General features: G+C 40.8%; 1 protein-coding gene across 3 annotated transcripts in view; it reads right to left on the bottom strand.

Moving 5' to 3' along the window:
• Nucleotides 1–19,451: 19,451 nt before the first annotated feature.
• jag2b (jagged canonical Notch ligand 2b) overlaps nt 19,452–25,793 on the bottom strand; it is a 50,016-nt gene continuing 43,674 nt past the window's right edge. For all 3 annotated transcript variants that reach the window (XM_084378030.1, XM_084378031.1, XM_084378032.1), the window contains 6 exons: nt 24,521–24,634; nt 24,247–24,362; nt 23,873–24,130; nt 23,631–23,762; nt 23,162–23,312; nt 19,452–23,057 (listed from right to left, as the gene is read on the bottom strand). In XM_084378030.1, the coding sequence (XP_084234156.1) occupies nt 22,525–23,057; nt 23,162–23,312; nt 23,631–23,762; nt 23,873–24,130; nt 24,247–24,362; nt 24,521–24,634 (1,304 nt within the window). In that variant the 3' untranslated portion in view covers nt 19,452–22,524. The remainder of the gene's footprint in view (nt 23,058–23,161; nt 23,313–23,630; nt 23,763–23,872; nt 24,131–24,246; nt 24,363–24,520; nt 24,635–25,793) is intronic.

Here is a 25,793-nt window from a genome sequence, read left to right as displayed (position 1 = left end):
TCCAAGCGGGCTGCGGTGACATCTCACGACTGCAGCCAACCTGTAAAAAGCATCCGTCACCCTGTAATAACTGTGTGTTGCAAATCGATACTCAACTTGTGTCTGTGCAGGAGAAAGTTGCATGCTCAGCTCTCTTTTGTAGCTTCTAACTGAATCTCTTTAGTTTCTCTTGTCCTGGTTCTTAAATCCGCTATGTTTTACTGCTGGTGAAAGTACATTTCCTGTAATGCTGCTTCATAATAAAAGCTTCTAAATTTATAAATAACCACTTTAAGTCGCTTTGTTTGCGGTGATTCTTTACTTCTACCTGCTGCGCCCAGTCAAACCGAGTAGAGCCAGGCTGGTTTATGTAATGGAAAAACAGCATAAATGTAACATTTATAAAAATTAAAAAGTTCAGTCAGACAGAATTTTATCTGCAATGGTGGTTTTTCAACAGTGAAGACAACAACTCCCATGATTCCACGCTACATCACAACATCGTCAAACTACGTCTTTTGTTTTCATTGTTTAGATTGAGGGACCCCTAGTGGCAGAAATCACATACTGTGCATTGAACCAAATGTTTTGAGCATTACACCTTCATGAGCCTCTTTCCATCCATTGTTATCTCTTTTATAAGATCTAGTTTTGTTTGTGTCGTCGACCATTGTGTTTTCTGTTGATGGAAGGGTACTTTCACAGGCTACAATGCCACAGGCTATGTTAAGGGTTACTTCTTCTCGTCACAGAAACAGTCATTTCCTTTTATACACCAGGAACTAATTCATTGTTCAACTTTACCACCTGTGTGAGAGAATCCAACAGCCAAGATGCCTCTTTCACTACATGTTTAAGATCATACTGAAGGGATAACAAGAGAAACTCATATAGCTTCAGTCATTTCATTCTCATTTCTCCGCAGATATTATCATATTCTAAAATGTTATCCCAGGCCGCTGTTTAAAAATAAACAAGCTCCCCATGAGAGAGAAATCTTCCTCCTCGCCTCCTCCTCTCTTTATTTTCTCCTCTGTGTGTGTGCGTAGTAGAAATCCTTCCCTCCCTCCGCTGGCTGTAAACTTACTGACCTGTCTTTGCTGCAGCAGGAGTGCTCATCTCTGCATTGACTCCTTCTGTGGAGAAAATCAATAAGCAAGGGTCAAAACAGCCACTGAAGGAAGGAGTATTGGTAACACTATAAAACCATCAGCAGCACAGGATTTATTGAGGTTGCAACTGGGATCTCAGCGCGACGTGACTTCACTTGTATCTATGTTTATATGATCACTGTCGTACATTTTCTTTGCATGAAAGCTTCATTGAGATGATGATAATGACTTCAAATATAAAAAAAAAAAGCAAAATGGCTCGAGAAAGACGACACACACTCTCTCACAGATGCTTGACACACACAGAAAACTTCTGATAGGCCTAATGTGAAGACATCAGCCTTTCCCCTTTCCACACATGCCTCTCACCTCTCAGCACTCTCAGCCCCTCATCACGAATGTGCCGCCGCGGAGTATCTTTGGCTCCGTGCCTGTTGGTGTCCATGCCGCACTCAAGCTCCTTATCAGGTGTCAGATGTGGGTTTGGTGTCGGTGAAGTCCCGTCCATTTCCTCTCACACCCTGCTTTTTAGCCTTATTGTATGGGCCAAATAACAAAAGAAAAGTATGGTGCTCATCGCTCTTTAGAACAGCGCAAATCTTTGAATTTTGCTAAATCATACCTTACTTATTAGTAGCATTCTCTTTTATTTACCTCTCCAAATAACACTCTCAAAACAGCAAAAAAAAAAAAAAACAACATTCAGTCATTATCTACGCTCCCCCATGCCGATGGAAACTCAGGTGAAGTTTCGTAGTCCTCAAAACATTTCTGGAAGGTGGGTGGACTAGCTCAGCCGTGCTTTGAGAGTGTAAGTAAAAGTATTTCTTGGCCATTTCTTCCATGTCTTTATTTGATAGGACAGCTTTAGTGATGACAGGAAATGGGATGAGAGAGAGGGAGGATGACATGCAGCAAAGGAATCGAGCCCTGGGCCACTGCACTGAGGGCAGGGCCTCTATACATGGGATGCCCACTCTACCAACTGAGCTACTGAGGCACCCAATATTGTCTTCTCAAATCTATTTGGACGCTTCGAGGGGTTTGTTTTTTTGGAGAAAAAGACAAACAAGGAGAAGAAACAGAAGAAAGAGATGTTGCCTCAGCTGCACAGTAAGGTAAAGGAGGTAAAATCTGAGGCGTGGCTCAGTGATTGCTTGTTTTATGAGTCAGTGTATCCACGCACACAATACAGATGGTATCATTGATGATTTTTTCTGCTGTCAGACGAGTGAATGAGTAAACTGTGAAACAGTGATTTGTCAAAGGGTCATGAACTTGAACTGCAGATCAAGACTAATAGCAAATTCATGACTTATTCATGGAGCAGAAAGTTGCTTCAGCAGTTTTCTTACAGGAGGAACATAAATGTCATTCACAGCATCCGTATTAAGAGCTAAATTTGAATCTTGAAATCGAAATTTGAATCATCGAACTTAAAGAAATGGAGCGATTCTCAGTGCTTTTGATGAGAATGTGCCATCCTGAACTGTCTGCAGGTTTTGGAAAGTCCCGTAGTAGCACAACCGTGGGAATAGGGGACATGAAAGCTTGTGTCTCAACACCAGGATAAGTGAATGAACTGTTCAGATGCGACGTTGTCTCCTCGACATTACTGGTGATTAGCTGCTGATAAGTGGGCAGGAAAAGCAGCAGACAGTGTGTGAATGTCACTAGAGGGCCTACATACAACACAGTGGTCTCAGCAGAGCTAATGTGGTCACACGCCAACACCAGTAGATCACGGAGGTGGAGGAAATGCAGGTTATTAAAGGTTTGTTTGATATGGGCAGTGGTTCCTTATGAAGGTTTAATGGAACAAATCCTCTGATTTGTTCAACTAAAAATGGATATTTTTAAACCCATTTGGCAGAATAAATGTTGGCAATGCCGTGCTATTGATCTGGTTAGGTTTAGGCACAAAAACCAGTTGGTTAGGGTTTGGAAAATATCACGTTTTGGCTTAAGACACCGGTTTTGGTCACCTGAAACACAACCAGAGATGTCCCAACTTCCCATAAAAAATATTTCTTTTTTGTTACTATAAACATGGTTGGGAATCGTCCCAAGGTTGTCCCGGAGCTACACAAAGACAATTTTGGCCATAAAAATATATGAGACATGAAATCAGAGGCAGGACTGTACAGCGAACACAAATGGTTACAGCCTGTGACAGCAGGAGCTGACTGACTTTAAACAGATTACATTATTTAAACTGATAACTACAACTAGCTAAAGCCAAGATAATACTGGAGAATAAGCAGAAGACTATCAAACATATTAAACTTATATGAGACATCAATGGGGTTTGTAGACGGACCAAGAAGTTGTCCAAATGTCAGCATCAGTCAGCTCAGCTGAAAATGTCCTCTGCATGGAACAATCATCTGATAGATACAAACACAGTTACTGGGGACAGATGTTGAGATAAAGTATAATCTACAGAAGAAAAGACCAGATGTACAGATGTCTGCATGTGGAAGGCAACAGAGCCCATATAGCCTCACGTCTGAACCCCCACTGTACAGACGCATTTTTTGTTAAGACTATAAGTACATTTATTTGGAACAAAGACAACTTTCTGTCTGTCATCAGCAGGTTCTGATTAAAGCTGAATGCATGATGACTGTTGAGGAGAGACGAAGTTTACCTGCAAGTCTGGATCTGTGAATAACCATCAAATCACTTCCCCCAAGGGTTTGTCAACCAAACGTTATGTGTCTTATAGTAACTGGATGACGGGGTTAGATGTCACATTATCTGGAAATTGTTTTTCTGTGGTGAGAATGCTGCTCTCGGTTTAAGCTGCTGATAATTCAAATGGGTATTTTAGTCAGTTTTACTTATATAGCGGCAATTCCCAGCAGAAGTTATCATCAGTCATAAGTCATCATAAGCAGTGGAAGAAGTCCTTATTATTCTTTGGTTAAATAAAAGAAATAAGACTACACTTTCAAAATACTCTGCAAGTAAAAGCCCCACATTTAAAATGATATCCTGTAGTAGCAAGAAAGTGTACTTAAAGTACTTATTATGCAGAATGGCCCATTTCAGAGGTTTGTAATATAAAATTGTATAATCACTTAAATGTCCAGTGTGCAGGGTTTAGTGGCCTCTAGTGGTGTGGTTGCACATTGCAACCAATTGAACACCCCTCGTCACACCCTTCCCTATGGTGGCCACTAAAATGCAAAAAATGCAAAAGGCCCCCTTGAGGACCAGTGTTTGGTTTGTCCATTCTAAGCTACCGTAGAAACTAGAGGTCGACCGGAAGTGGATTTCTAAAGGCGGCACCAATAATGATAGTTTGGAGCAGGAAAAAGCTGATGGCTGATTAATGATGAATGAAGGATATTTGACATTTTACAACTTTTCAATATATTGGCTGAGCTCTAGAAACTTTCGAGTGAAACGGACAATATTTCCCACCAAAGTGTAGTGGAAAGGAAGTACAAAGAAGAATAAAAAATAACTTCATAGTATCTCAGTTGTACTGACAGTACATACAGTACATACAGTTCGACAGTTCTTCCACCATTGAAAATAAGGATGTACGTAAATAAGGGGTAAATGCAAATGTTAGGAATCCTGAAACACTTAAACCTTGCCTTAAAAGCCATCTGACCCACATTTGGTCAGTCACATTGATTATGCATTGACAATTTTGAGCTGGTGGCTGGTTTCAAATGGTTTAAAAATGGGACTCGAGTTCAGGTTTGGGTCGAAAACATGCCTCAGTCCAAACCCTGAACCCCAGTAAACACACACACTTCATTCAGGCTGAGAATCTTGATCATCGGGAGGAATTTTCTCCCTCCCTTTGATGTGACTATTTATACAGCCACCACTTGTTGTCTGGAAAGTGCAGCCCTCTGCTGCTCCGTAGATCCCCACTGTACACAAGCATATAAACACGGCCCGGGCTCACGGCGCTGCCCTCCTTATCGACAGGAACCCAAAGTTCCTCCAGTGGAAATGTCTTTGTTCCCCCTCGGCTGCCACACAATGAGCGCGACTCTCTGGAGTCGGCTGAAGGCACTGCAAGCGAAGGCCTTCGCTCATTCCACACATAGCACAGCGAAGGCTTTGACCTTGGCAAGAAGCTATTAAAATGTTCTCCGTGGAACGCGTACAGTCACCTTGGTACACAAAAACACACTCCTGTATGCAGCAAAACATGTTTCATTAAAAGCTCCGAGCTTAAAAACAAAAGGGAGATCAGTAGAAAGACCGCACTGTGAAGACTGGAGGAACATTTTCTATATGTGTCCTTCTGTCGTTCAAATCCATCTCTTAAGATCTACACTACCACATCATATTGTACAAAAGGCTGCAACTAAAGATTATGTTTCCCATTGAATGATCTGATTTATTGTTCTCAAATAAACATACACCAGTTTGATTTGCACATCCAGTTTCATTCATTGTCTCTAAGTTACCTTAAGCGCAGTTTGGCATTTTGATACTGTGATGTTCAATACAAATGTGTATACAATAAGCTACTGGCTGATAGGCTGCCCCTAAAAAAGACATTGCAAATCTATGTTATTGTATTTGTTGTATTGTATCTACCATATTACATCTTCTTTATTCAGTGTATCATGAAACGTATTAATTTTAAATGTTGTATCTATCCATCAATCCATGTGTCTATTTCATCGCACCCACTTTAAGAGCCCTCATCCACCATCATACCCATCTACCCATTTATCTACCTATCTATCTGTGGTGCACTGTTCCCTCTACAGGATGGCATGACTAAACATTTGTTCCGACATGTTTGACCCTCTGCCAGGTACAAGATGGCTGCACGACAGATCGACCAGCTCAGACTCTAAAGAATGTACAACCTCCTACATACAGCATCACGCACAAGCACACACACACACACACACACACATACACACGGGTTTTCCCTAATGACTTGCCTCACGGCAGCAGTCACTTGACGCTCCACAGAGGATGAAATCCTGTTACAGCTGGCTTTTCATGATGCCTTTAACCGCATTACACTCTCCTCTCAAGTCTAGATCCAATTTCCCTATCAAACAAGGTAGCACACACGGCCACACTGGGACAAGCCTGTCTACCTTTAACGTCGTCAAAAACAAAGTATGTTTTTCCACCAGTATCTCCAGTGGCTGAGCTCTCTGGGTAGATGGGAACAGGAACTCAGTCAGACAGACAGGGAGGGAGGGGGGAGTAGTGGGTGAGTGGATAACTCACTTGACTCTCATCCACACTGGAGGATGTTTGTATGTACGAGTCCTCATAATGATAGAAAGATGTAGAATATCCTCTGAGTAAGAACATTTTATCCTTACCTGTTCACTTAGCTTGTTTAGAAGAAGGACTTGGCAGTCGTGTAAGGACATTAATTAGGTTAAGTACAGAGTTAGGCCTGTAATGAACTGGTCAAAGTTTTATTGGCTTGGTTGTCTTTCTTGCTTTTACCTCACAGAGATATCTAGCTAAAATTCTTTGTAGATAAATTAATCAAATAACAGAAGATACATTTTTTAATTCAAGCACACTATTTAAATCATTTTAAAGCAGCATGTTGGTGAAGATGCTCTGTACGACCACTGTCAGTCTCATGGATGGAAAGTTCGGTTGCTGTAGGGTGGACACAGCTTTGAGGACCAATGAACAGACGGACCAGAGCAATTAAAAAGGAATTCTGTTCAACAAACCTAAATGAGCAATGAAAGGTAGCACGGCTAAAATATAGAGGCAGGGTTAACTCTATTGAAAAAGGAACCAGCCAATGATGCCTCCCATAAGAGTCTAACAACTTTTATATCAGAGCATGGGAACCAGCTCAGAAAATGTAATGCAGCCATCATTTATGTTATAAATTCCACCTGTGCTTTTCATGCTTTGATAAGTCAAAATGTCTGCCGTGAAAAGGATCAAATAGCATGAACAGCTAATCAGCCCTTTGGCTCGTATGTACATCCTTTGGAAGTTAAGCGCCTTTTTGTGATCGGCCCCTCCCTTTGCCACGACCGCTTAACTTCCATGCCAAATTTCCGCTTTTGAAGACAAAAACTGTGGCCGCCAAAGGGTGGGGAAATTTTTGAGACTGGCCGATCAACTGACCGACAGACAGAGCGACCTACAGAGCGCCATAAATGACATACTGTGCGTTTAACTAAACTAAGTGTACGAAAGAACTCTTGAATCAGCCAACAGAAGCGGATGAATTCTGCAAATAAAAAGGTCAGTTAGTTGGATTTAACGTCCACTATCTCCCCGAGAACAATCTTAATCAAGTCTGACATAATGAGCTATAGAAAGGCACAATCAGCATTAATGATCTTTAAGGGTAGGTGGGTCCACAGCGGGTCACATTTCCCCTCCCCCCTGGTCCCAGCAGCAGAGAAACCGTCTGCTGCTGCAGCATTGGCCACATGTTCGTCTGCAGGATAAAAGGTCTTCCTTATTAAGTCAGCTGTCACATCGGGCACTTTGCCAAGTGACACATCCATCCACTCGCTATTTCCAGCTGTGCCATTATCGCTCAATGCCAACGCCGAGCGTGACCTCGCACAACCTCGATTCAGAGATTTACACCACAGTCTGATTCTTACCAGTGCTTGAGGTGGGCTCAGTGTTGCACAGTACCGGCACTCACCAATACTGTAAATCTAGACCAATCAAAATCAAAATAGACTTATCTGGTTGGTCTTTTTACGTGCATGAGCAACCATAGCTACAACCAAACGTAACTTCATGAATCGCACAAAGTTTTACTGAATGAAAGGGATCATCAGCCTTAAAGAATGCAATCAATTATCTTTAAGTGTAACTTTCAATTACCCATTCATTCAGCCATTGTAATTGAACAGATGGAGTTGACCTCTGATCAGCTTTCTAAGGTCGCGTCTGTCAAGTGTCAAGCTGACAGAATTGATTCAAGTATTGAATGGGTTTCTGATGAATTGATTTTTTTCTTCTTGAGGGTGTCACTTTCACCAATTAACATTGACACCGAGAGGAGAAACATTTAAACATTAATCAGTCTCCCACAGGGGATAACTGCATTTCTTTTTGAGATCTGGACCCTAAGATTTGTCTGGTTCCAAAAATGTTTTCTTCTTTTTATTGGCTATTTTAACAGTATTGTTTGAGTATTTGTTTGGTTTGCATCAAATGTATACTAAATACTAATTATAGGGGAGGAAAGCAAAGTGTCTCTTCTACCCTCAGCAAAAAATATCAAATATTCCCTAGTTTGAGTTTTCCACTGTGATGAGTTTGGGCTTTTTACCTCCACCAGAGAGGTTGTTTTCACTCGTGTCATGGTTGGTTTGGACAGAGATTGGGTCTCAGCCCAGAATAGACCCCATTGACTTTAGTGCAGATCTGATTAAGGGATGGATCCACTTTCTCACCTTCTGTAACATTGTGATATAAGGCATTTTTCGACATTCTCATACATTTCACAGGGAATAATGCATTGCTCTTGATGAAAACATTCAGGCACATTCAGGGGCTAGTATCTAGAGTGAGTACAAAAGGAGACTGTTGGGCCTTGGCGGAGGTATATGCTTTACTGAAAACCTTTCTAGTTTCAATTATAGATCAATCTGTTGATTGTTTTCTTGATTAGTCAATTGTTTCGTCGATAAAATGTCAGGAAAAAGTCTTGTTTTTTCCAACGTACAGTCCAAAACCCAAAGATATTCAGTTTAGTATCACATATGGAACAGAAAAACCTCAAATTGTTTGTATTTTAAGAAACTGCAACTAACGTTCTACTTATAGTTACATATTAATTTCCTGTCTAATCAACTAATCGTTGCAGCTCTAGATTATTTAATTGACGCTGCAACACACTTTTGCTGTGAAGCTCCATAAATCTTTTGTGGACTATGAAACTTTACACAACTTTCCATCAGCATGAGTTTAAAGCAGATTGAGTGAATTTTAATTTTGGGGTGAACTGTTCCTTTAACAAGCATTTTACACTATCATCTGACATTTTATGCACCAAACAATCATTCAATTAATGAAGGAAATTAATAATAATGAGAATAAATCGTTAGCTGAAGCCGTACTTTCACTGTGAGGCTGTGTAAAGGGAATGCAGAAAGTTCAAGAATCATCTCTCCTAAGAAAAATGCCCTTGAGCAAGGCACCAAGCCCCTACATGCTGCAGTTTGGTTGCTCACTCGCTAATAAAATACAAGGGCAACTAACTGACTGCAATAAACAAACTGTATTAATGTGCAGAAATGTACGAAACACATCTTATTCCCTGTGTTTTGTGGTAAAAGCTCGGTGACTATAAGTGTTTAAGATGTGGACCAGAGCTGCAGTCGAAAGCTTCAGTACGTGTTTATGTGCCGAATCACTTTCTCTTCAGTATTGGCTCAACTGTACGTGACATGGCTCAAGGCTACATATTTCTTCGACATGCCCAAACCAACCAAGGAATGTTTGATATTACAAAATCACTCATGCATTATTTCCTAAGTCATTATGGACCAGGTGAGTCAAGGCTGAGTCACACTGTAGGCGTGCAGGTATGAAAATATTCACTAAATGGCTTAAATGCACGATAGACGGTTCTCCCCTTTCTCGGCAGAACACTTGTGCTTTTCCATAACCAAAACTTTACCCATGCTAACAATCACACTAGTATGGATGTTCCACTCAAGGGCCACTTATTCGCTAATTGTAGTGATGTAAATACAGATGTTCAAAATTCATTTTTCCTGAAGACTTCTCTTCCTTGTTAGTTTAAAGTAGTTTAAGCTGAAAGTTCACTCTTGACCTTTGACCGTTACCAACATTTTTTACCAGATTTCCAATTTAAATCTGAATTCATGAAAAATTAGCAAACTCCATCTGCTGATGAAGATCATGCAATACGATTGAAAGCTCTAAAACAGCTTCCAAACATTGTAGACTTATGATTGAGACTGTTTACTCTTTACAGGATGTGTGTGTTTACATGCCAAAAGGCACATTACAGTGAATCAATAACATACAGGCTCTTTACTTTATGGACTTTGGAGGTATTTTGTACTCAGTGTGGACACTGGTGATGCTACAATGGGACATCATGGTTGTATTATATGTGATCTATTGTAAAGTAGCCTACTAGGTCAGCGTGAACAATGTAGGCCTACAGTTAAATAATATTTCCAGCTAAGGTTTTTTGGTGATGTACAAAATGTAGATAAAATGTACACATTAAAGGAGCACTATGTAGTTTTTGGCAAGACATTGTAATCAGAAGAAAAAGGTCTTCATTGACTGACTATTGTATGCCTCAACAAACTAAATAAACAAACTGAGAACAGTTTGTTTATTAACAACTGAGAACAGTTTGTTTATTGAGTTAGTGAAAAGACAAATATTTCTGAGTTTGTATTATTACCTCATTAATATTGTAAATATTAAAATTCTGAGTTGGAATTTCTTCTCCAAAAACTACATAGTGCCCCTTTAAACATCCGGCCTCCATGTCAGTCTGTCTAAGTCTTATTGCCACCGGTTATGCTCTCAATAAACACAGCCTATGTAACAGCATTTAGACCAGCTGTGCATCATAACGCACCTGCCAAATTGCAACCACAAGAAAAATAAACTCAGGCACTTACAGAGATTATTTCAGTAAGTAAGTAATACAATTACTTAACAAATACTTTCCACGAGCAACAAAACTGATTAAATGTGCAGCCTGGAGCAGAGAACGAGTCAGCCGCATTGTTAGTTACATAGCAAAGTTACGTTTTTACCAAACCCATAAACACGACTGAACAGAGCCAACACATTGATTTACATTATGCATGTTAGGACAAGCAGCAGGTACGTACACTTGGTGAAGCTGTGATCCTCCACAGCTCAGCAGACAGTAAATCCTTTGGGAAGGCTTGACAACAGGAGTAGGCCTAGAAGTGAGCGTAAAAAAAAAAAAACGTCGTCCTGAAGCAGGCTAGCTTGACTTTAAAACGCTAACATTAAACATTCATCAGCACGTGTTTACAGCAATATCACAGCAAAGTTTGAGGAGTTTAGCAGCGGCCACAGAGCAGACGGCCATATTTTAAAGGGAGCCTTGGGTATGATACAGCCAGAGGAGTCGCATGTAGTGAGGGACTGTAACTGCGTACATTTACTTAAGTACTGTATAAAAGAGTAATTCCATTTTCTGCAACTTTATACTTCCACTCTACTACATTTTGGAGGAAAAAGCCTATTGCAGGCTTCTTTTTACTCTGATACTTTACTTTGATAACTCGTAACTAGTTACTTTGCAGACTGCATGCTGCATTGGAACAAGTAGAACATTATTCATTTAATTTATTTTATCAAACTGCTGAATATCTCAGGCCAATAATTGGTCGACATATAGTATACAGTAGGCTTTATACATACATGTACATATACCTTACTTTTGATAATTAAGCACATTCAATATCAGATACTTTAAGACTTTTACTCTAGTATCACTCACATGGGTGACTTTCGCTTCCACCAAAGTAATATATTAACACGATATCTTTACTTTTACTCGAGCATGACATTTGGTTATTTTTTATAACACTGGTCACATGTGAGCGTACCAGTACTCACAGTGTACTTCAATAAAATTTTAGGTACTTGTGCTTTAGTATTTCCATTTGGACAATCCTTTCCTCTCTCGTGGACAGAAACACATGTTGGAATGTAACTAAGTACATTTATTCAAGTACTGTACTTACGTACAATTTTGAGGTACTTGTACTTTGATTAGGTATTTCCATTTCTGCTACTTTATACTTCCACTCCACCACATTTTGGAGACAAATACTGTAGTTTTTACGCCACTACATTTATTTGATAACTTTAGTTAGCAGTTACTTTGTTACTTTTTAAATTAATTTACTTCATCAGCATCAGATTAGAAAAATCCATTGATTCTGATTATCAGAGAAATATTGAATATCAAATCAGATAATCAGCCCTGCCGATAGCCAACCCATAGTATACAGTATATACATACATGTAACTATGTATAATTTACTGTTACTTGTACTTTTGATACTAAAATACATTTTATATCAGATACTGTATGACTTTTACTCAAGTAATATTCATATGGGTGGTATTTTAACACGATATCTCACTCTGGTCACATGTGGATAGTGGTCACATGTGGTATACTCTCTCACGGACATCATGCACTAGATGCTTAAGTGCTTCAGGAACACAGATGTTGGTGCTGTTCTCAGATATTGTCTGCAAACACAGAGAACATCTGTGTATCTCTCCCACTCAGCACATATTCAGTAGCTTTTAATGTTCTTGTAGAGTACATACTGTAACTTGCTTCAGAGTAGCTCCTGAGGGTATTTTTTACACTCCCTGATGTCACTCAGGCTGGGAGGTGCAAATTGACCTTGCATATCACTGTACAGGGTGTTGGGTTTGCACTGCACCCTGTCACTTGAGCGTGTACAAACAGACATGCATGGAATATGTGTGGGCTAACATAAGACGGAAAACTACAGGATGAAATCTCAAAAAAGCACAGACTGCAACACACCATCTTTCCATCTGTGCGTCAAGGTAAACATCAGATAGTCTGTGTCTGTGTGTATGTATATATATATATATATATATATATATATAGGAGATATCTATATCAACCAATAAGTTTACATGCGCTGGCATCATGTCATTGTATAGTATGTATAGTACGTGTGCATGAGTATGTATGTGTGGACAAGGGCTCCTTACTGAGTAGGTGAAGCAGATTTAAATTCACAGTTTGTTTACCCCCTCTGACCTTTGACTTTTCCTTCTGCCCTGCAGAATCCAGCATGTGTGTTTTTGATGACTTCCCCTGGCTGTGATTCGCCCGTGTTACAGCAGGGAGGCAAACCAGGCCAGTCAGTCAAGTTTGACATTTATAGCATTTTTAATATCAAGTCTCTGTCAGATTAATTGTGGTTCATTAGTATAATTATATACATTACATATAATAACTATATATTACTCTAACCATGGTTCAGAAGATTTCTACAAAACACCAACGGTATTGTTAATGTTTATGGCAAAACTTGCAAAAATGTAGTTATTTATCAATGGGAAAGCACAGAGGTTTCATACGAGTGAAAGAGGAATGAACTACATTTATGTATAAGTACCTAGCCTAACTATGTATTCGCTACCTTTTGCACATTGTAACTTAGATACCACCATGCTCTAGGAAATCGGAATTGTGATTTTTCACTTTTTGTTGCCATTTTATAAAGCAAGTGATTGATCAGTCAAATAAGAAAATAATCAATAATCAAAACCAGAATGGCACTGAATAGAGAGCACACCTCCGCCAAGGCCCAACACTCCCCTTTAATTAAATCAAGCCTAATTCAGAGTCAGATAAACATATTTAAAGAGGCACTATGTAGTGTTTGGAGAAGAAATTCCAACTCAGAATGTAATATTTACAATATTAATGAAGTAATAATACAAACCCAGAATTTTTTTTTTTTCCATAAGTGAATAAACAAGCTGTTCTCAGAGGAAAATAAGGTCCCCAGAACACTGTTTGAAGCTAGAAAGGTGGCAGGGTCCGCCACATATAAACAAAGTCAAACAGTATGAAACTGTGTTGTCCTTTAAGGTCAGTTTGTTTATTCAGTCATGAAAACAAAGAGAATTTATTTAGTTTGTTGAGGCATAAAAAAATGTCTTCCCCAAAACTACAGAGTGCACCTAAAAAACCCTCCTTGGTGGAGTTAATTATAATTAGTTGCAGCCCTATTTTCACATTTTTGAATTAAAGATGATATTACCTTTACATTTTCCACATATTACCCGCACTATACCTGAAATATCAAAATTTAAATTCAATTCAAATTTTGATTAAAGAATACTTTTCTGTATTTAGTTACCTCTCTGAGCGTAACTGCCAAGTTTACCCAAACAAATCACTTAAGTTTCCTTTTAAAACCCATTTGCCTGTTCAGACACACACACACACACACACACACTGAACAGTTGTCCCAGAAAAGCTGCTGTGGCACTGTCACACTCCCCCCGCCCCCTCTGCCAACTTGATGCCCCCCCACCTCCTGGTGCAGAGGGTACGTGTGAGAGTTACTGCAGTGGCAACACAGAGCTGCAGTGCCAGCCAACACACACACAGACACAGCCAGTACACTGTGGCTTGTTTCCCTGCCTCAGACAGCCCACAGTGCCAGCTGCAGCCCGCTGTCCACCAGCACGTGCCAGCTTGATGCCCCGTAAGAACCATGTTTGGTTTGTGACTGTGTGTCTGTGTCTGTGTGTGTGTGTGTGTGTGTTCTATGTGTGTGAGTGTTTAGAGGGACGGAGGGCTTAGCCTAAAATCCTGTAACCCAGCTGCTTCCACTGTCAGATGGTCCCAAAGACCCACATCAACAGATGTACAGAGCAGCGACAGGGAGCAGGAGCACACACTAAATACCATCTCACAGTCAGTCAGTCTACTGCAGTCTGCCTGTGTGTGTGCAGACGCTGCATGTGTGTATGAAAGAGACTGCAACCTTCCCTGCTTTCATACAGTAAAGTAAACCAAGCAGTCACGTCCTCTACGTTTCAGCTGTTTCCTAGTCTGCGAATGCTTTCGGCCATTTTGAGCTCAGTGTTCTGTAGTAGTACTACGTGTTTACAAACGCAGCACACTGAGATGTCCTTGGCTGTTGTAAGGAGCCACTTTTGGAATCTGGTGTCAGTTTACTGATGCAGTCTGGGATCAGTGGCGGGTGGAGGGGGGTACTGATGCTGACAGGCACAAAGGCAACTTGGCATCACATCACACACCTACTCTGTACTGAGCAATGGCAATAAATACACTGCTTAATGATCAGACATCAGAAAGCAGCGACCAAAATGTTTATATGACATCGCATTAGTGATGGCATCGACAGCACAGAGTAGTTTAAACACAAGGAAAACCAAGTCAAAAAAGTTTGCATTAACCTAACTATCTTTTTAAAATCAAGATCTATGCATTATTTCCTGAGAAATTAACGAAAATGTCTACGAAGCTCTTTGAGGCAAATCTGTAATTTTGGGCAACATAAATAAATTACAACTCCATATAGCAAAACATCATGCAGTCAGTTATTAATTGTTGATGAACAGAGAAAGCAGAGATGTGGACTCGTGACATTGTGACTTTAGTCGACTGTCACTGTTTTAATGACTTGCAACTTGACTTGAGACATGATGACACGATGACTCGAACAACTTGTCTGTGTTCATTTTATGTTTTAAGTTATTTGTTTCTGTTTAATTACATTTATTTCACTGAATGTTAATAATTACAATCCAAATTCAATCAATTGTCTTACTTAGATATATTGGCCAATAACATCATCATTATACAGGCACTAATGCCTTGTGTTTTCTCTTCATAAATACAGGATATGGCAGGTAAGACTTCAGTATCTTACCTGCCATATATATCTTACCTGGGGGGGGGGGGGAGTGACATGAATTGACTTGATGCTACCTGTGTCTTGACTTGCCCATGGAAAATGACTTGGGACTTGCTTGCGACTTGGACCAAATTACTTGATATACATACTGGAAAGAAAGTTCTCAACTTTTTCATAAATCCATTTCTTTATGGACTTGACTTTGTGCAGGTGGGTACGGACACAGGAAAGGACTCTCCCTAAACTGTTGTTAACAAGTTGAAAGCACACTGTTGACACTGTTGTGGGTGATGTAGGCAGCAGGTCTTGGCAAAGAAGAAGAATATGTGGGGAGAAAAGATGATATTTTGGGCTCTGCTACAACGATATTGATCTCTTGTTTTAACTGAACATCATGAGTCCTTTTAATGCCAAATTGGTGGAATACTCTTTCAAGATATCCCTTCATTGGATCTCGAGACCAAACATACTCAAAACTTTTGCCATAAAGTACATCAGACTAATTGATGTCAGAATAAATAATCAGAATTAGGAGCAGAAGAACAAATATTAGCTGGATTTCTCTGCACTGTATCCTTGTTTGGTGGTGTGATCTGACCACTTTAGGTCACATTTTGAGAAAAGACCAATAAATAATGGACACTCAATATTATCACTGTTAATAGTCAGGGACTGGGCCTTCATCCTGTGTGAGAGTTGGCACCTACAAATACAGATTCAAAGAAATGAAGACATGATGCATTTCTACAGAAACGAAACGAAATACTCTGATATCTAAGTAGTTAATGTATTTCCCTTCATAGGATCAAATGATATCGCACTACAGGAACAAATGGTTCTTAAAGAGAATTGACAGTCATCCATACATGAATATATCCGTAAACATCATCATCTCCCTCCTCCTCTCCCCTCGATGACTCCAGCACTTCGACAAAGCTCTGTAAGTCGATCCGGCCTTTCCGACAAGAGAAGGTCCTATTAGCGCCAGCCAGGAGCACCCATGGGATTCAGGAGGAAAAGTGTCCCACCCCACCACCGCTCCGCCCGGCATCATAACATTACTCATGAAACATTCACATCTTTATGTGGCGAGGATGATCACGCCATTCTCCCATTGGCGGAGGCCGGATCGGCCCAGAACAGGAGAGGAGGTTCTATTGGTGTGGTGGGAGTGAGAGTGATGGCAGGAGGCTGGTGAGGTTATGGATCGATCGATCAACGCCGTCCTCAGCCCACACAGACGAGGGCAAGGGCAAGGACTGCAGAGTTTCAGAGGATTGTTGTTCTGGTGCAAATAGCAACAGTTAGAGGATGAGAGAGTTCATTCTGGGGTGATCTGATGTGTAAATGCAAGATGATTTAGTTAAGAGACAACATAATTTCATTCACATTCACATTTGTAATAGAGCTACTAAGTTGAGCAGAGCTACATTTACAGTGCAGCTGACTTTTGTCAAGCCAGTGCTCTAATACCTAGCTGTGCAGATTGCTTTGCTTTGTTGAAATAAATGTCTCTAAGATTTCTGCAGCCACACCAGTTATATTGTTTAATGTGTTAGAAGCAGTGGACGTATGGGTCAGGTGACCCTTTGAAGCATTGGAGAACATTTGCACACTAGTTTCCTGCATTTATTCAGAATATGACAATATCCTAGTTTGATACGGGTCACGTCAACAGCATATTCTGTTTGGATATTCTGGATTTGGTCTGTCACGCTGAAGCAGGGAATGCATGAGATGGCAGGCAGGAAGTGCAGTGGATGAGGTTTTAATCAGGATCGCAGCTATAGGACGAACAGGCGAACACGAGGGAACATCGATGAAACAGAACAGCAGGATCGCAAAGACTGAACAAAAGACTGGACGTAGAAACAGATTAAACTAACGAGGGAGTGAGGTTCAGGTGGAGTGAGGCGGAGAGACACAGGTGAGGGTAGTGAATGGAAAAACACTAGGAACAGGGAAGGGGCTGACAGGCTGGAAAAACACTGGGAAGAGGGAAGAGCTGTGCAGGTGTGGAGGGAAAGCAGACTGGGGAGGAAACCCAGGTAACAGGGCTGGGCCGATTAAACAGATGCAAGAGGAGCACAAAAAACAGGAGGGAAAACAGAACACTGAAAAACCACAAGAACACTCAAAACACACCTACAGTGAACTAAATGACAGGACCATGACTTCTAATCCAATTGTAGCGTTTTCCGATTAAGACACGTGGGACATCCCAATATTATTCAGGTTTAGGAGCATTATTTAGACATGTATTCAGAGTTCAGTACATGCGTCTCCAGTGGGGTCTTTAATGCAGTTTTTGACACATGGCCTCCTGCCTGTTTGTGGTCAGCTCTGTGCGTTGCCTTGTGGAGAGTTTGCGAGGCTATGATAGAGACACATGCACAAAAAAAGCCCACATATCTGGCTGGAAGGAGAAACACTACGAAAGACTTGAATATCAACAGGGTTTTGGATGTGCACAAATATCACAGCACCGACCTTTTCACGATGGTGGTTATTCGTTAATCTGAGTTTGCGATATGGTAGAATGGGAATATTAGTGAAATATTTATTGTCATTAGCCATGTGACCAGCATTTTGGACACTAAGGTTAATTATTAAACTGTAAAATATCATGCCTCAGTTACATATCCCTAATATCAGCATCAGCATCTTCCCCCCATGAAATGATTGGTAGGGCTCCAATTAGCATAATTCATGCATGTGTTTCTGGCCAATGTTCCCAATATTCCCTTTTCTTTTATCACTGTTTTTGGTCTCCTCCGCTACCCCAAGTCTTCGGGTATGGTAAGTATGTGGCTGTTTAGCTTGCTAAATGCCAGTGGCTAATTATGTCAGCATCAAAGTTGGAAGACAAAAGAAATATCTACCTGGTGAAGGTAGGTGAACAGTTTTACTTTAAAATCTTTAAACCAAAACAATAAGCTGAAAGACGCTAAAAGTCAGTTCCGGTAATAATTCCCTGTTGGTTTCTCAATGCAAGCAACCTCTCATATTGTACAGTTATTAGTACAAAAATATTAATTACTGCAGCTTTAAGATAAGGTGACATGATAATCTAAATGTCTAATTGTAATTGGATGATGGGATGTTTTCAATTTGTGTCATGATACACAACTTTGTTGCGTAAATTAACACTGCAGATTCAATTACAGCAGAATTTTCTTAGGAAAATAAACCAAAATGTTTTTTTTTACTTAAAAAAGGAGTTTTAACTGAACACAATGGATTTACCAATGCAAAATCAGCACCTGATCCATGTTGAATACACTCAATATAAAACAGGCACACATTAAAGGTGCACTCTAATACTCTTGGTGCAGAGATCTCATTGACTGATTATGCCTTAACAAACCAAGTTAAGAAACTCTCTTTGTTTTCATGACTGAATAAACAAACTGACCTTAAAGGACAACACAGTTTCACACTGTTTTACTTTGTTTATATGTGGCGGACCCTGCCACTGTTCTAGACCATATTTTCCTCTGAGAGCAGCTTGTTTATTCAGTTATATAAAAAATAAATATGTCTTAGTTCGTGTTATTACCTCATTAATACTGTAAACATTACAATTCTGAGTGAATTTCTTCTCTAAAGCTACATAGTGCCCCTTCAAGGGTTTGTCAACAGCTGTTTCTAAAGTTAAGGATGAACTGAAGATCGATTTTTAAGCATGGATAAAAGCTCCTACAATAAGAAGTTCTGAATGGAAAAGTACGAGCATCGACATCAGCATGACAGAGCAAACTCAATCGGCTGATGAAGGATGGTCGAAAGCTCCAGCACGAAGTAAGTGCACCTTCACTTCAAAGTGTTTTGTGAACTCAGATTTCCTCTGCCACGGCCTCATCCAGCTGTTCGATGCTTACCGGACAGTTACATTTCAGTGTTGTGTACTGCAGACCAAATATTACAAGCGCCATCAAGATGTGTCAAAACTGCTTTAATAAATAACTGGGATGATTATTTAGAACAATGAAACATCCACTAAAATAATGGAAAACCTTTTCACTTTGTATAAAATTAACTCATGTCCATTGTAGAATAAAATGTATACAATATGCATATTCAGCTTTTAACACCAGCAGTGATGCATCTTTAATTCTTTATTTTGCTGTGTCCCATTTACAGAAAATACGATGGCGTTTTTGAGACAGTGACATGATATGAAAAGGGGTCATTTTGAACCGAGTTGGTAACTTAAAAAAAAACAAAAAAAAACAACAAAACAAAACAAACAAAACATCTGCATGGTAGCAAAAACATCTGCAAATATTGTTCCCTTCATTAAAGCCTTTAAACCAAACATGAAGCTAATGCATGATTTCCACATTTGACCTACTGACAGCCACATTCCTGACACTCAAAAAGAGCCACGGTGGACTGTTCTTCTTTACTTTTTCTATAAATCCTCCGTCGGGCGTTTTATTCCAGAAATCTCCGTGATAGCAAAGTGAGACGAGGAGAGCACTTTACTCAGGCGAATAAAACACGCCGCTATACAACACACAATGTTTTAAAGAGTTACTTTCCTTAATAGTGAAAACAAACCAACAACATAAAAAGATGACCATTGATTACACAAATAATGCATTGCTCGTTACATTAAGGCACCTGAAACAAAAGGGTTTGAGATGGGTTTAGAAATGGTTTGAGAGCTTTTTTAAGGCTGTGATGTCGGCAGCTTTGCAACACTACCGCTGAATTATTCTTCTGATTAAATAACAGAAAAAAGAAAAATCGGTGGCATTTCTAATAGAAAGCAAGTTAAAAATGAGAGAGTCCAATGGGAGGTAACGACTGGATCAAATACCGCAGAAGTAGAAGCTCCGCTTTCTAAGGGAAGAAAAACCCTGAAGTTGCAATAAAGTAACATCTGGCCACACCCCTTCTCGTGATGTCACAGTGGACGTTCTCCCTTAGCTTTCGGGGAACCTAAAAAAGAAAGAAGGGTCATTAAGTTAACGATTCTCGCTTTGGTGCCAGGCTGTGGGAGGTGGAGGATCAGGGTGAGTGTAGAGAAACATACTGAAACCCAACATATCTACATCTTGTGACTTCTGATGAAGAAATGCCCCAAGAAAATAAAGAATAAACTTCAGAGAGTAGATGGTGGTAGTGGTTGACAGGGCTGAGCAACGTGTCTAAAAGAAATCAGTGGTTATTCTACTCCCTGAAATGTCTTTCATTTTCTGGAGGCATTTCTTCATCAGAAGTCATACGACGTAGACATATTGGGTTATAGTGTGTTTCTCCACACATCTCCCATAGACTTCAATACAGCTGTCACCACAGTCTGGCACCAAAGTGAGATTCGGCGACGTAATGACCCTTCATTTTTAGATTCCTCGTCAGGAAAACAGTCGCAGCAACATCACTGATTAAGGAGTGGCCAAGAAGACAACTTTCTTGGAAGTTCCTGCTTTTAAAGAACAGTATGGAAGCTGTTTTCTGCCTCATTTGATACAGTTTTCCCAAATTATCGAAGTGTTGTCTGTTTTGTAATGCAGCTATGAAATGCTAAGAACACAGTCAATCGATTTGCATCTTCCGGATACCACTACAGGTTTCCTTTAATGGAGAAAATTAAAGTACAAAATAATTGGGACTTATATGCATCCAAATTAAAATAATAAAGACCAGATCTAGTAATGGTGGACCAATGAGGAGCAATGTTTTTGTTTTCCTGATGAAAGTCATTTTACAGTCAGGGTATAATGTTGAATTTCTAACTAAAAATCACCTAAGACACGGCCAAAACCGTTCATGCAACAGTTTTTCCACAAAAAAAAAAAAAGAAATGCATCGTCGTGACAAACCATATATAAACCCTTCAGAAATTCCCTCATAGGTGGTACCTCATTGTAAAGACTCTTAACTGTGGGACTCTGGATATGAAGTGTTATAAAACGTGCCTATCTTGACTGGCATAAATAAAAGGAATGGCATTGTAAAAAAAATAAAAATAATATCAGTCATAATAATAATAATAATAATAATAATAACAATAATAATAATAATAATAATAAAAATGTGACTTGTCTTTAAGTTACTTATTTCAAATATACACAGCGACTCCTTTAGTATTTACACATATGTACAGAGTATTCATTTCTGTTTTGATCAAATACCTTGAATGGCGTTGCTGTGAAATTGAACTCTTTAAATGTACACTTATATCCCTTTGAGATTTGAGAACAAGGAGGTCAAACTGGGCAGCGCGACTTGGAGCCTCGACGCGGGGCTCGTAGAAAGGCACTTGCTACCAACTCAAATACTGCAAAAAATCCTCAAACAGAGCTTTCAGCCAAGACAACTGAGAGACAGGAGAAAAAAATGGAAGGCCACATAGTAGGCACTGGGGTTTCTGTCCCCTCTCCCCTCCAGGCCAAGTGTTTTGGTAAGGCTGGCGCATATGACGGCCACAGGTGGATTGGTGGGCAAAGCCGGAAAGAGACAGAGCAAAGGGAGGGTTTCCTCTGTTACTGTGGCTGCAACAGTCCATTTCCCTCAAAACTCTTCCTTTACTGTCCCTTTAGTGTGTGTGTCTGCCCCCCCCCTCCCCACAGACACTGAACAGGAGCCCGCTGACAATTCAACAAAATCATAATCTTCTGTAAACAAAAAACATCTTTATACAGGTTGTTTTTTTTTTTTTATCTCCTTTTCGATGATTCATCGTTTCTTTAATGGTACAAATCCATAAACAAAAATTGCAGAGAGCTTCTTTTGCCTCCTGGTAACATTTCAGCTCCTTTTGTACATTATTAAAAGAAAATAAGTGAACAGAAGCAAAAAAGGATGTTCACTGTGCTCTAGCCTCCTGAATCAAAAATAATTTCAGGCGACAGTGACAAAAATATTAAATCAAAGCAAAGAACGGCTTTTTAAAACACAAAGCCTTTTTTTCTTCCCAAAAGTAGTCCAAAAATAAGAGTGGTCGCTGCCTCGCAGCTTCTCTCGCTTCCACAGCGCGAGTCCTTTGTTTAAATTTCTTATACACAATGGTCTCTGAGGTCTTTCTGACCAGTCAAGGCGGCACTGACATTTTTCCAGCGGTTGTCTTTGGGGCTGTAGCCTGGGGTCCGGTGGGGTGCTTTGAGGGGTGAACTGGAGCTGTGCAGGGTACAGATCAATCCCCCACTGGACTGCACTGCAGTCTTAGAGTATTTGCTAACGGGCTGCTTTCCCGCCTCTGCTCCACCACACTCATCCTCGAGCTCAAGCTCGCCTTCCGTCTCCTCCTCCTCCTCATCCTCCTCCTCCTCCCCCTCACACGTCCGATAGGAGGGGCCCATGAGCTTTTTGCGCTCCTGCTCGGCCTCCCTGTTGCTTTCTTTCAGCTGCTGCTGCTGACGTCCCACGATGAGCCGAAGTGGCTGCAACTGGTTGTTCACGTTGTCGTCAGCGGCTGATCTCATGTTCCTCTCACGCTCTTTTCTCCGTTTGCGCGTCCACCAGACGCACACAATGATGCAGAAGAGGCAGAGCAGGCAGAAGATCACGCATAGTACAGGCACCAGGTAATCTGTGGACATCAAGATCATGAAAATCAGTGGAAGTATGAAAATGAGGAACTGAACAGGGCCGATAACACACCCTTGTGGGACACCTATGTTAATTATTACTCACCCACTGAGGGGGGCATGACCTGTGTTTCCACTTTGACCTCAATGACTGCCAGCATGACGGTGCTGTTGTGCCGCTTGGACAAGGTGCCCACTATGGCGCTGGCTGCCTGCTGGATCAGACTGTGGTCTGGTAGATCCTCTGGCTGGAAAGACTGAGAACCAGAAAAGGAAGAAATGAGACAAAATGGCTGGCAAAATCTGTTATAAAGCTGACATAGTGTTAATGCTTAGATCATATTCTTATAGTCTAAATAGCCTAAAACAACAACTAAAAAATAACAGTCAAACACTAGAGGTTTAGAAAAGGCGAAAAGGGTTAGATAGGTTCACTTTTCCTGCCTCATCAAGTTTATCAGTTTGAATATTAAATATCTCTTCATTCAATTTATTATAGGTCGAAAAAGAGCCAAGAAAAGAGAAAAGGATCATACACAAATTCTAATTCAAGCTAATTTTGATCATTCACTTACTATCGCCACCTCTACAGCATCCTGATTCGAATTAGAGAGGTCACACAGCAGGAGAAGGTCGTGGTCTTTTGCCAAGCTTCGGGTGTCAGGAAGATACCTCAGCTCATAGCAGATGTTCTCCACTGTTGTTCCCTGCATATTCACACACATACGCACACTGATCAGCAACAAAACAAAACCCAAAGTGTGCTCAGGACTGCACGACTGCAATGAGACAAGTTCTAAGTGAAGAGATGACTCACTGGTGGTACTTTGTCTCTGTTGAAAACAAGTGTTATGCGGCCACAGCTGTTGTCCAAATGCCCGCTGTTCGGCTGGCACTTGGTGGTTGCTTGTGGAGGTGAGGGTCCAGCCATGGAACAAACCCCCCACTCATTGCACGGGGGAGAGAAGCAGGTGAGGTAGCTGTGCTCCACACACTCTCGTCCTGCCGGGCAGGCCTGCTGCTTCTGGTCCTGGCCTGATGACTGGAGCCGGCAGGGGCGACGACCACACAGCACCTGGTGTCACAGGGTCAAAATGTTCAGCTACCCTGTGTGTTGCCTATTTATGAAAACCAGCATGTGTTAATGCATTAATTCATTTGCTGTCACTGCTTTAAGAAGGGCTGTGTTACCTTTGAACACTCCACTTTGCCATTGATGCAATGGCAGCTGTTACACTCTTCCTCCCAGCGGCTGCTGTGGGGAAACTGCAGCCCAGCGTAGTGGCAAGTCTTCCCAATACCTACGACTACACACAGACAGAAACCAAGAGGAACGTTTAACTTCTGTAGCCGGACGTCGACTTTCAGAATTCTCCATTAACAAGAATCCAAACTTTGGCTCCATAAATCACAAGATGGGAGTGAATCAATGAGTTAAATATCATTTGAACAGAGATGTATTTACACTCTTGGCATCGGACTCCTGTTCTACCGAGCGGACAGATGCAGCGGAAACCGTTGATCTCGTCCACACAGGTGGCACCGTAGGCACAGGGTGAAGACTGGCACTCGTTTATATCTGTGAATGGACAAAGAGCATAAAATGTAGGTTAGGCACCAGACCCTGGATCCTGACATGTTTTACCTCATGACCTGTGATAGACAAGTACCCCAATAGCACCAATACGTCTCACAGAGATGGAGTTACGTTGGAAAAGATGTAATATGGGGAGCGTTGGCTAATTAGAAAGACGTTGGCAAGACGTCTTCCCAACGTAACTTGTACTGTTGGGACAATGTCTGCAAGACTATCTGAGTAAAGGCCTGGTCACACCACAGAGTGGCACAGCCGAATTTGTCATATCGAAGAAGGAATAACCATTCCTCTTTTGTGGAACTGGTTATATTCCAACAGAGGAGATGCTAGCTGTAGATATGCAAAACTCTTTTGAGATTAGTACAATTTTCTATGTCGTGCACGTCGTACCAATTATGTTTCATGTGATAACGATGTGGCTCTTGGTTTAGGGGTTTCCAGGGTTAGGGAAAGATCCTGGTTTGGGTTAAAGTGGTCACTCGTTTGTCACTCTGGGGTCACCATCTCAACACAAACTTCTCTGTTCCCTTGAAGGGCGGCACTGTCAAGGCAGCTCGTTATTGGTGAACTGTGTGACTCTGTGTGCCACCAATAACATAACATGATATTCAGATTGTGACTTGAAAGGCTCCAAATGAATAAAACTCTTTAGACTCATCAAAAACACCAACATTTCGCATGGCAGTCATGTTTTTGCCTCGTATTACCAACTCTGCCGATCATCTCATTACAGTCAGATCAAAAAGCGTTCAGTTATGGCGAAATAAATCTAGGATTAAACCCAAGAACTGTACAGTTCAAATCCCCACATTTAACTTCATAAATGAGCCGAGTCTCCATACGATTAACTACCAACCCATCAGCTTTTTGAGCGACACACATCAATTGTGCCTTCCCACCAGAATCACTGGGAATGTCGGCCATTGTCACCCTGATCCCACATGAACACGGCCTGGACGAGAATTCTCAAATTCAAGCCTGACAGAAAAGGTGAATGCTATCCGGCCCAGACAAAGGAGCAGAGAAGAAGAATTTCAGGGTCACTGGGTAATTTGTCTTCCGTGTGTGTTTGTGTGACTCTGAGAGTATGGAGGAGGGACGACCTCTGACCCCCGAGGCGTTAAAGGATCGAGAAAAAGGG

The sequence above is a fragment of the Pagrus pagrus genome (genome assembly GCF_965226575.1).
Source record: "Pagrus pagrus genome assembly, chromosome: 16".
NCBI classification, from domain to species: domain Eukaryota; kingdom Metazoa; phylum Chordata; class Actinopteri; order Spariformes; family Sparidae; genus Pagrus; species Pagrus pagrus.
Note: the sequence above shows the minus strand (reverse complement) of the source record. Positions and strands in the feature narration are given on the sequence as shown.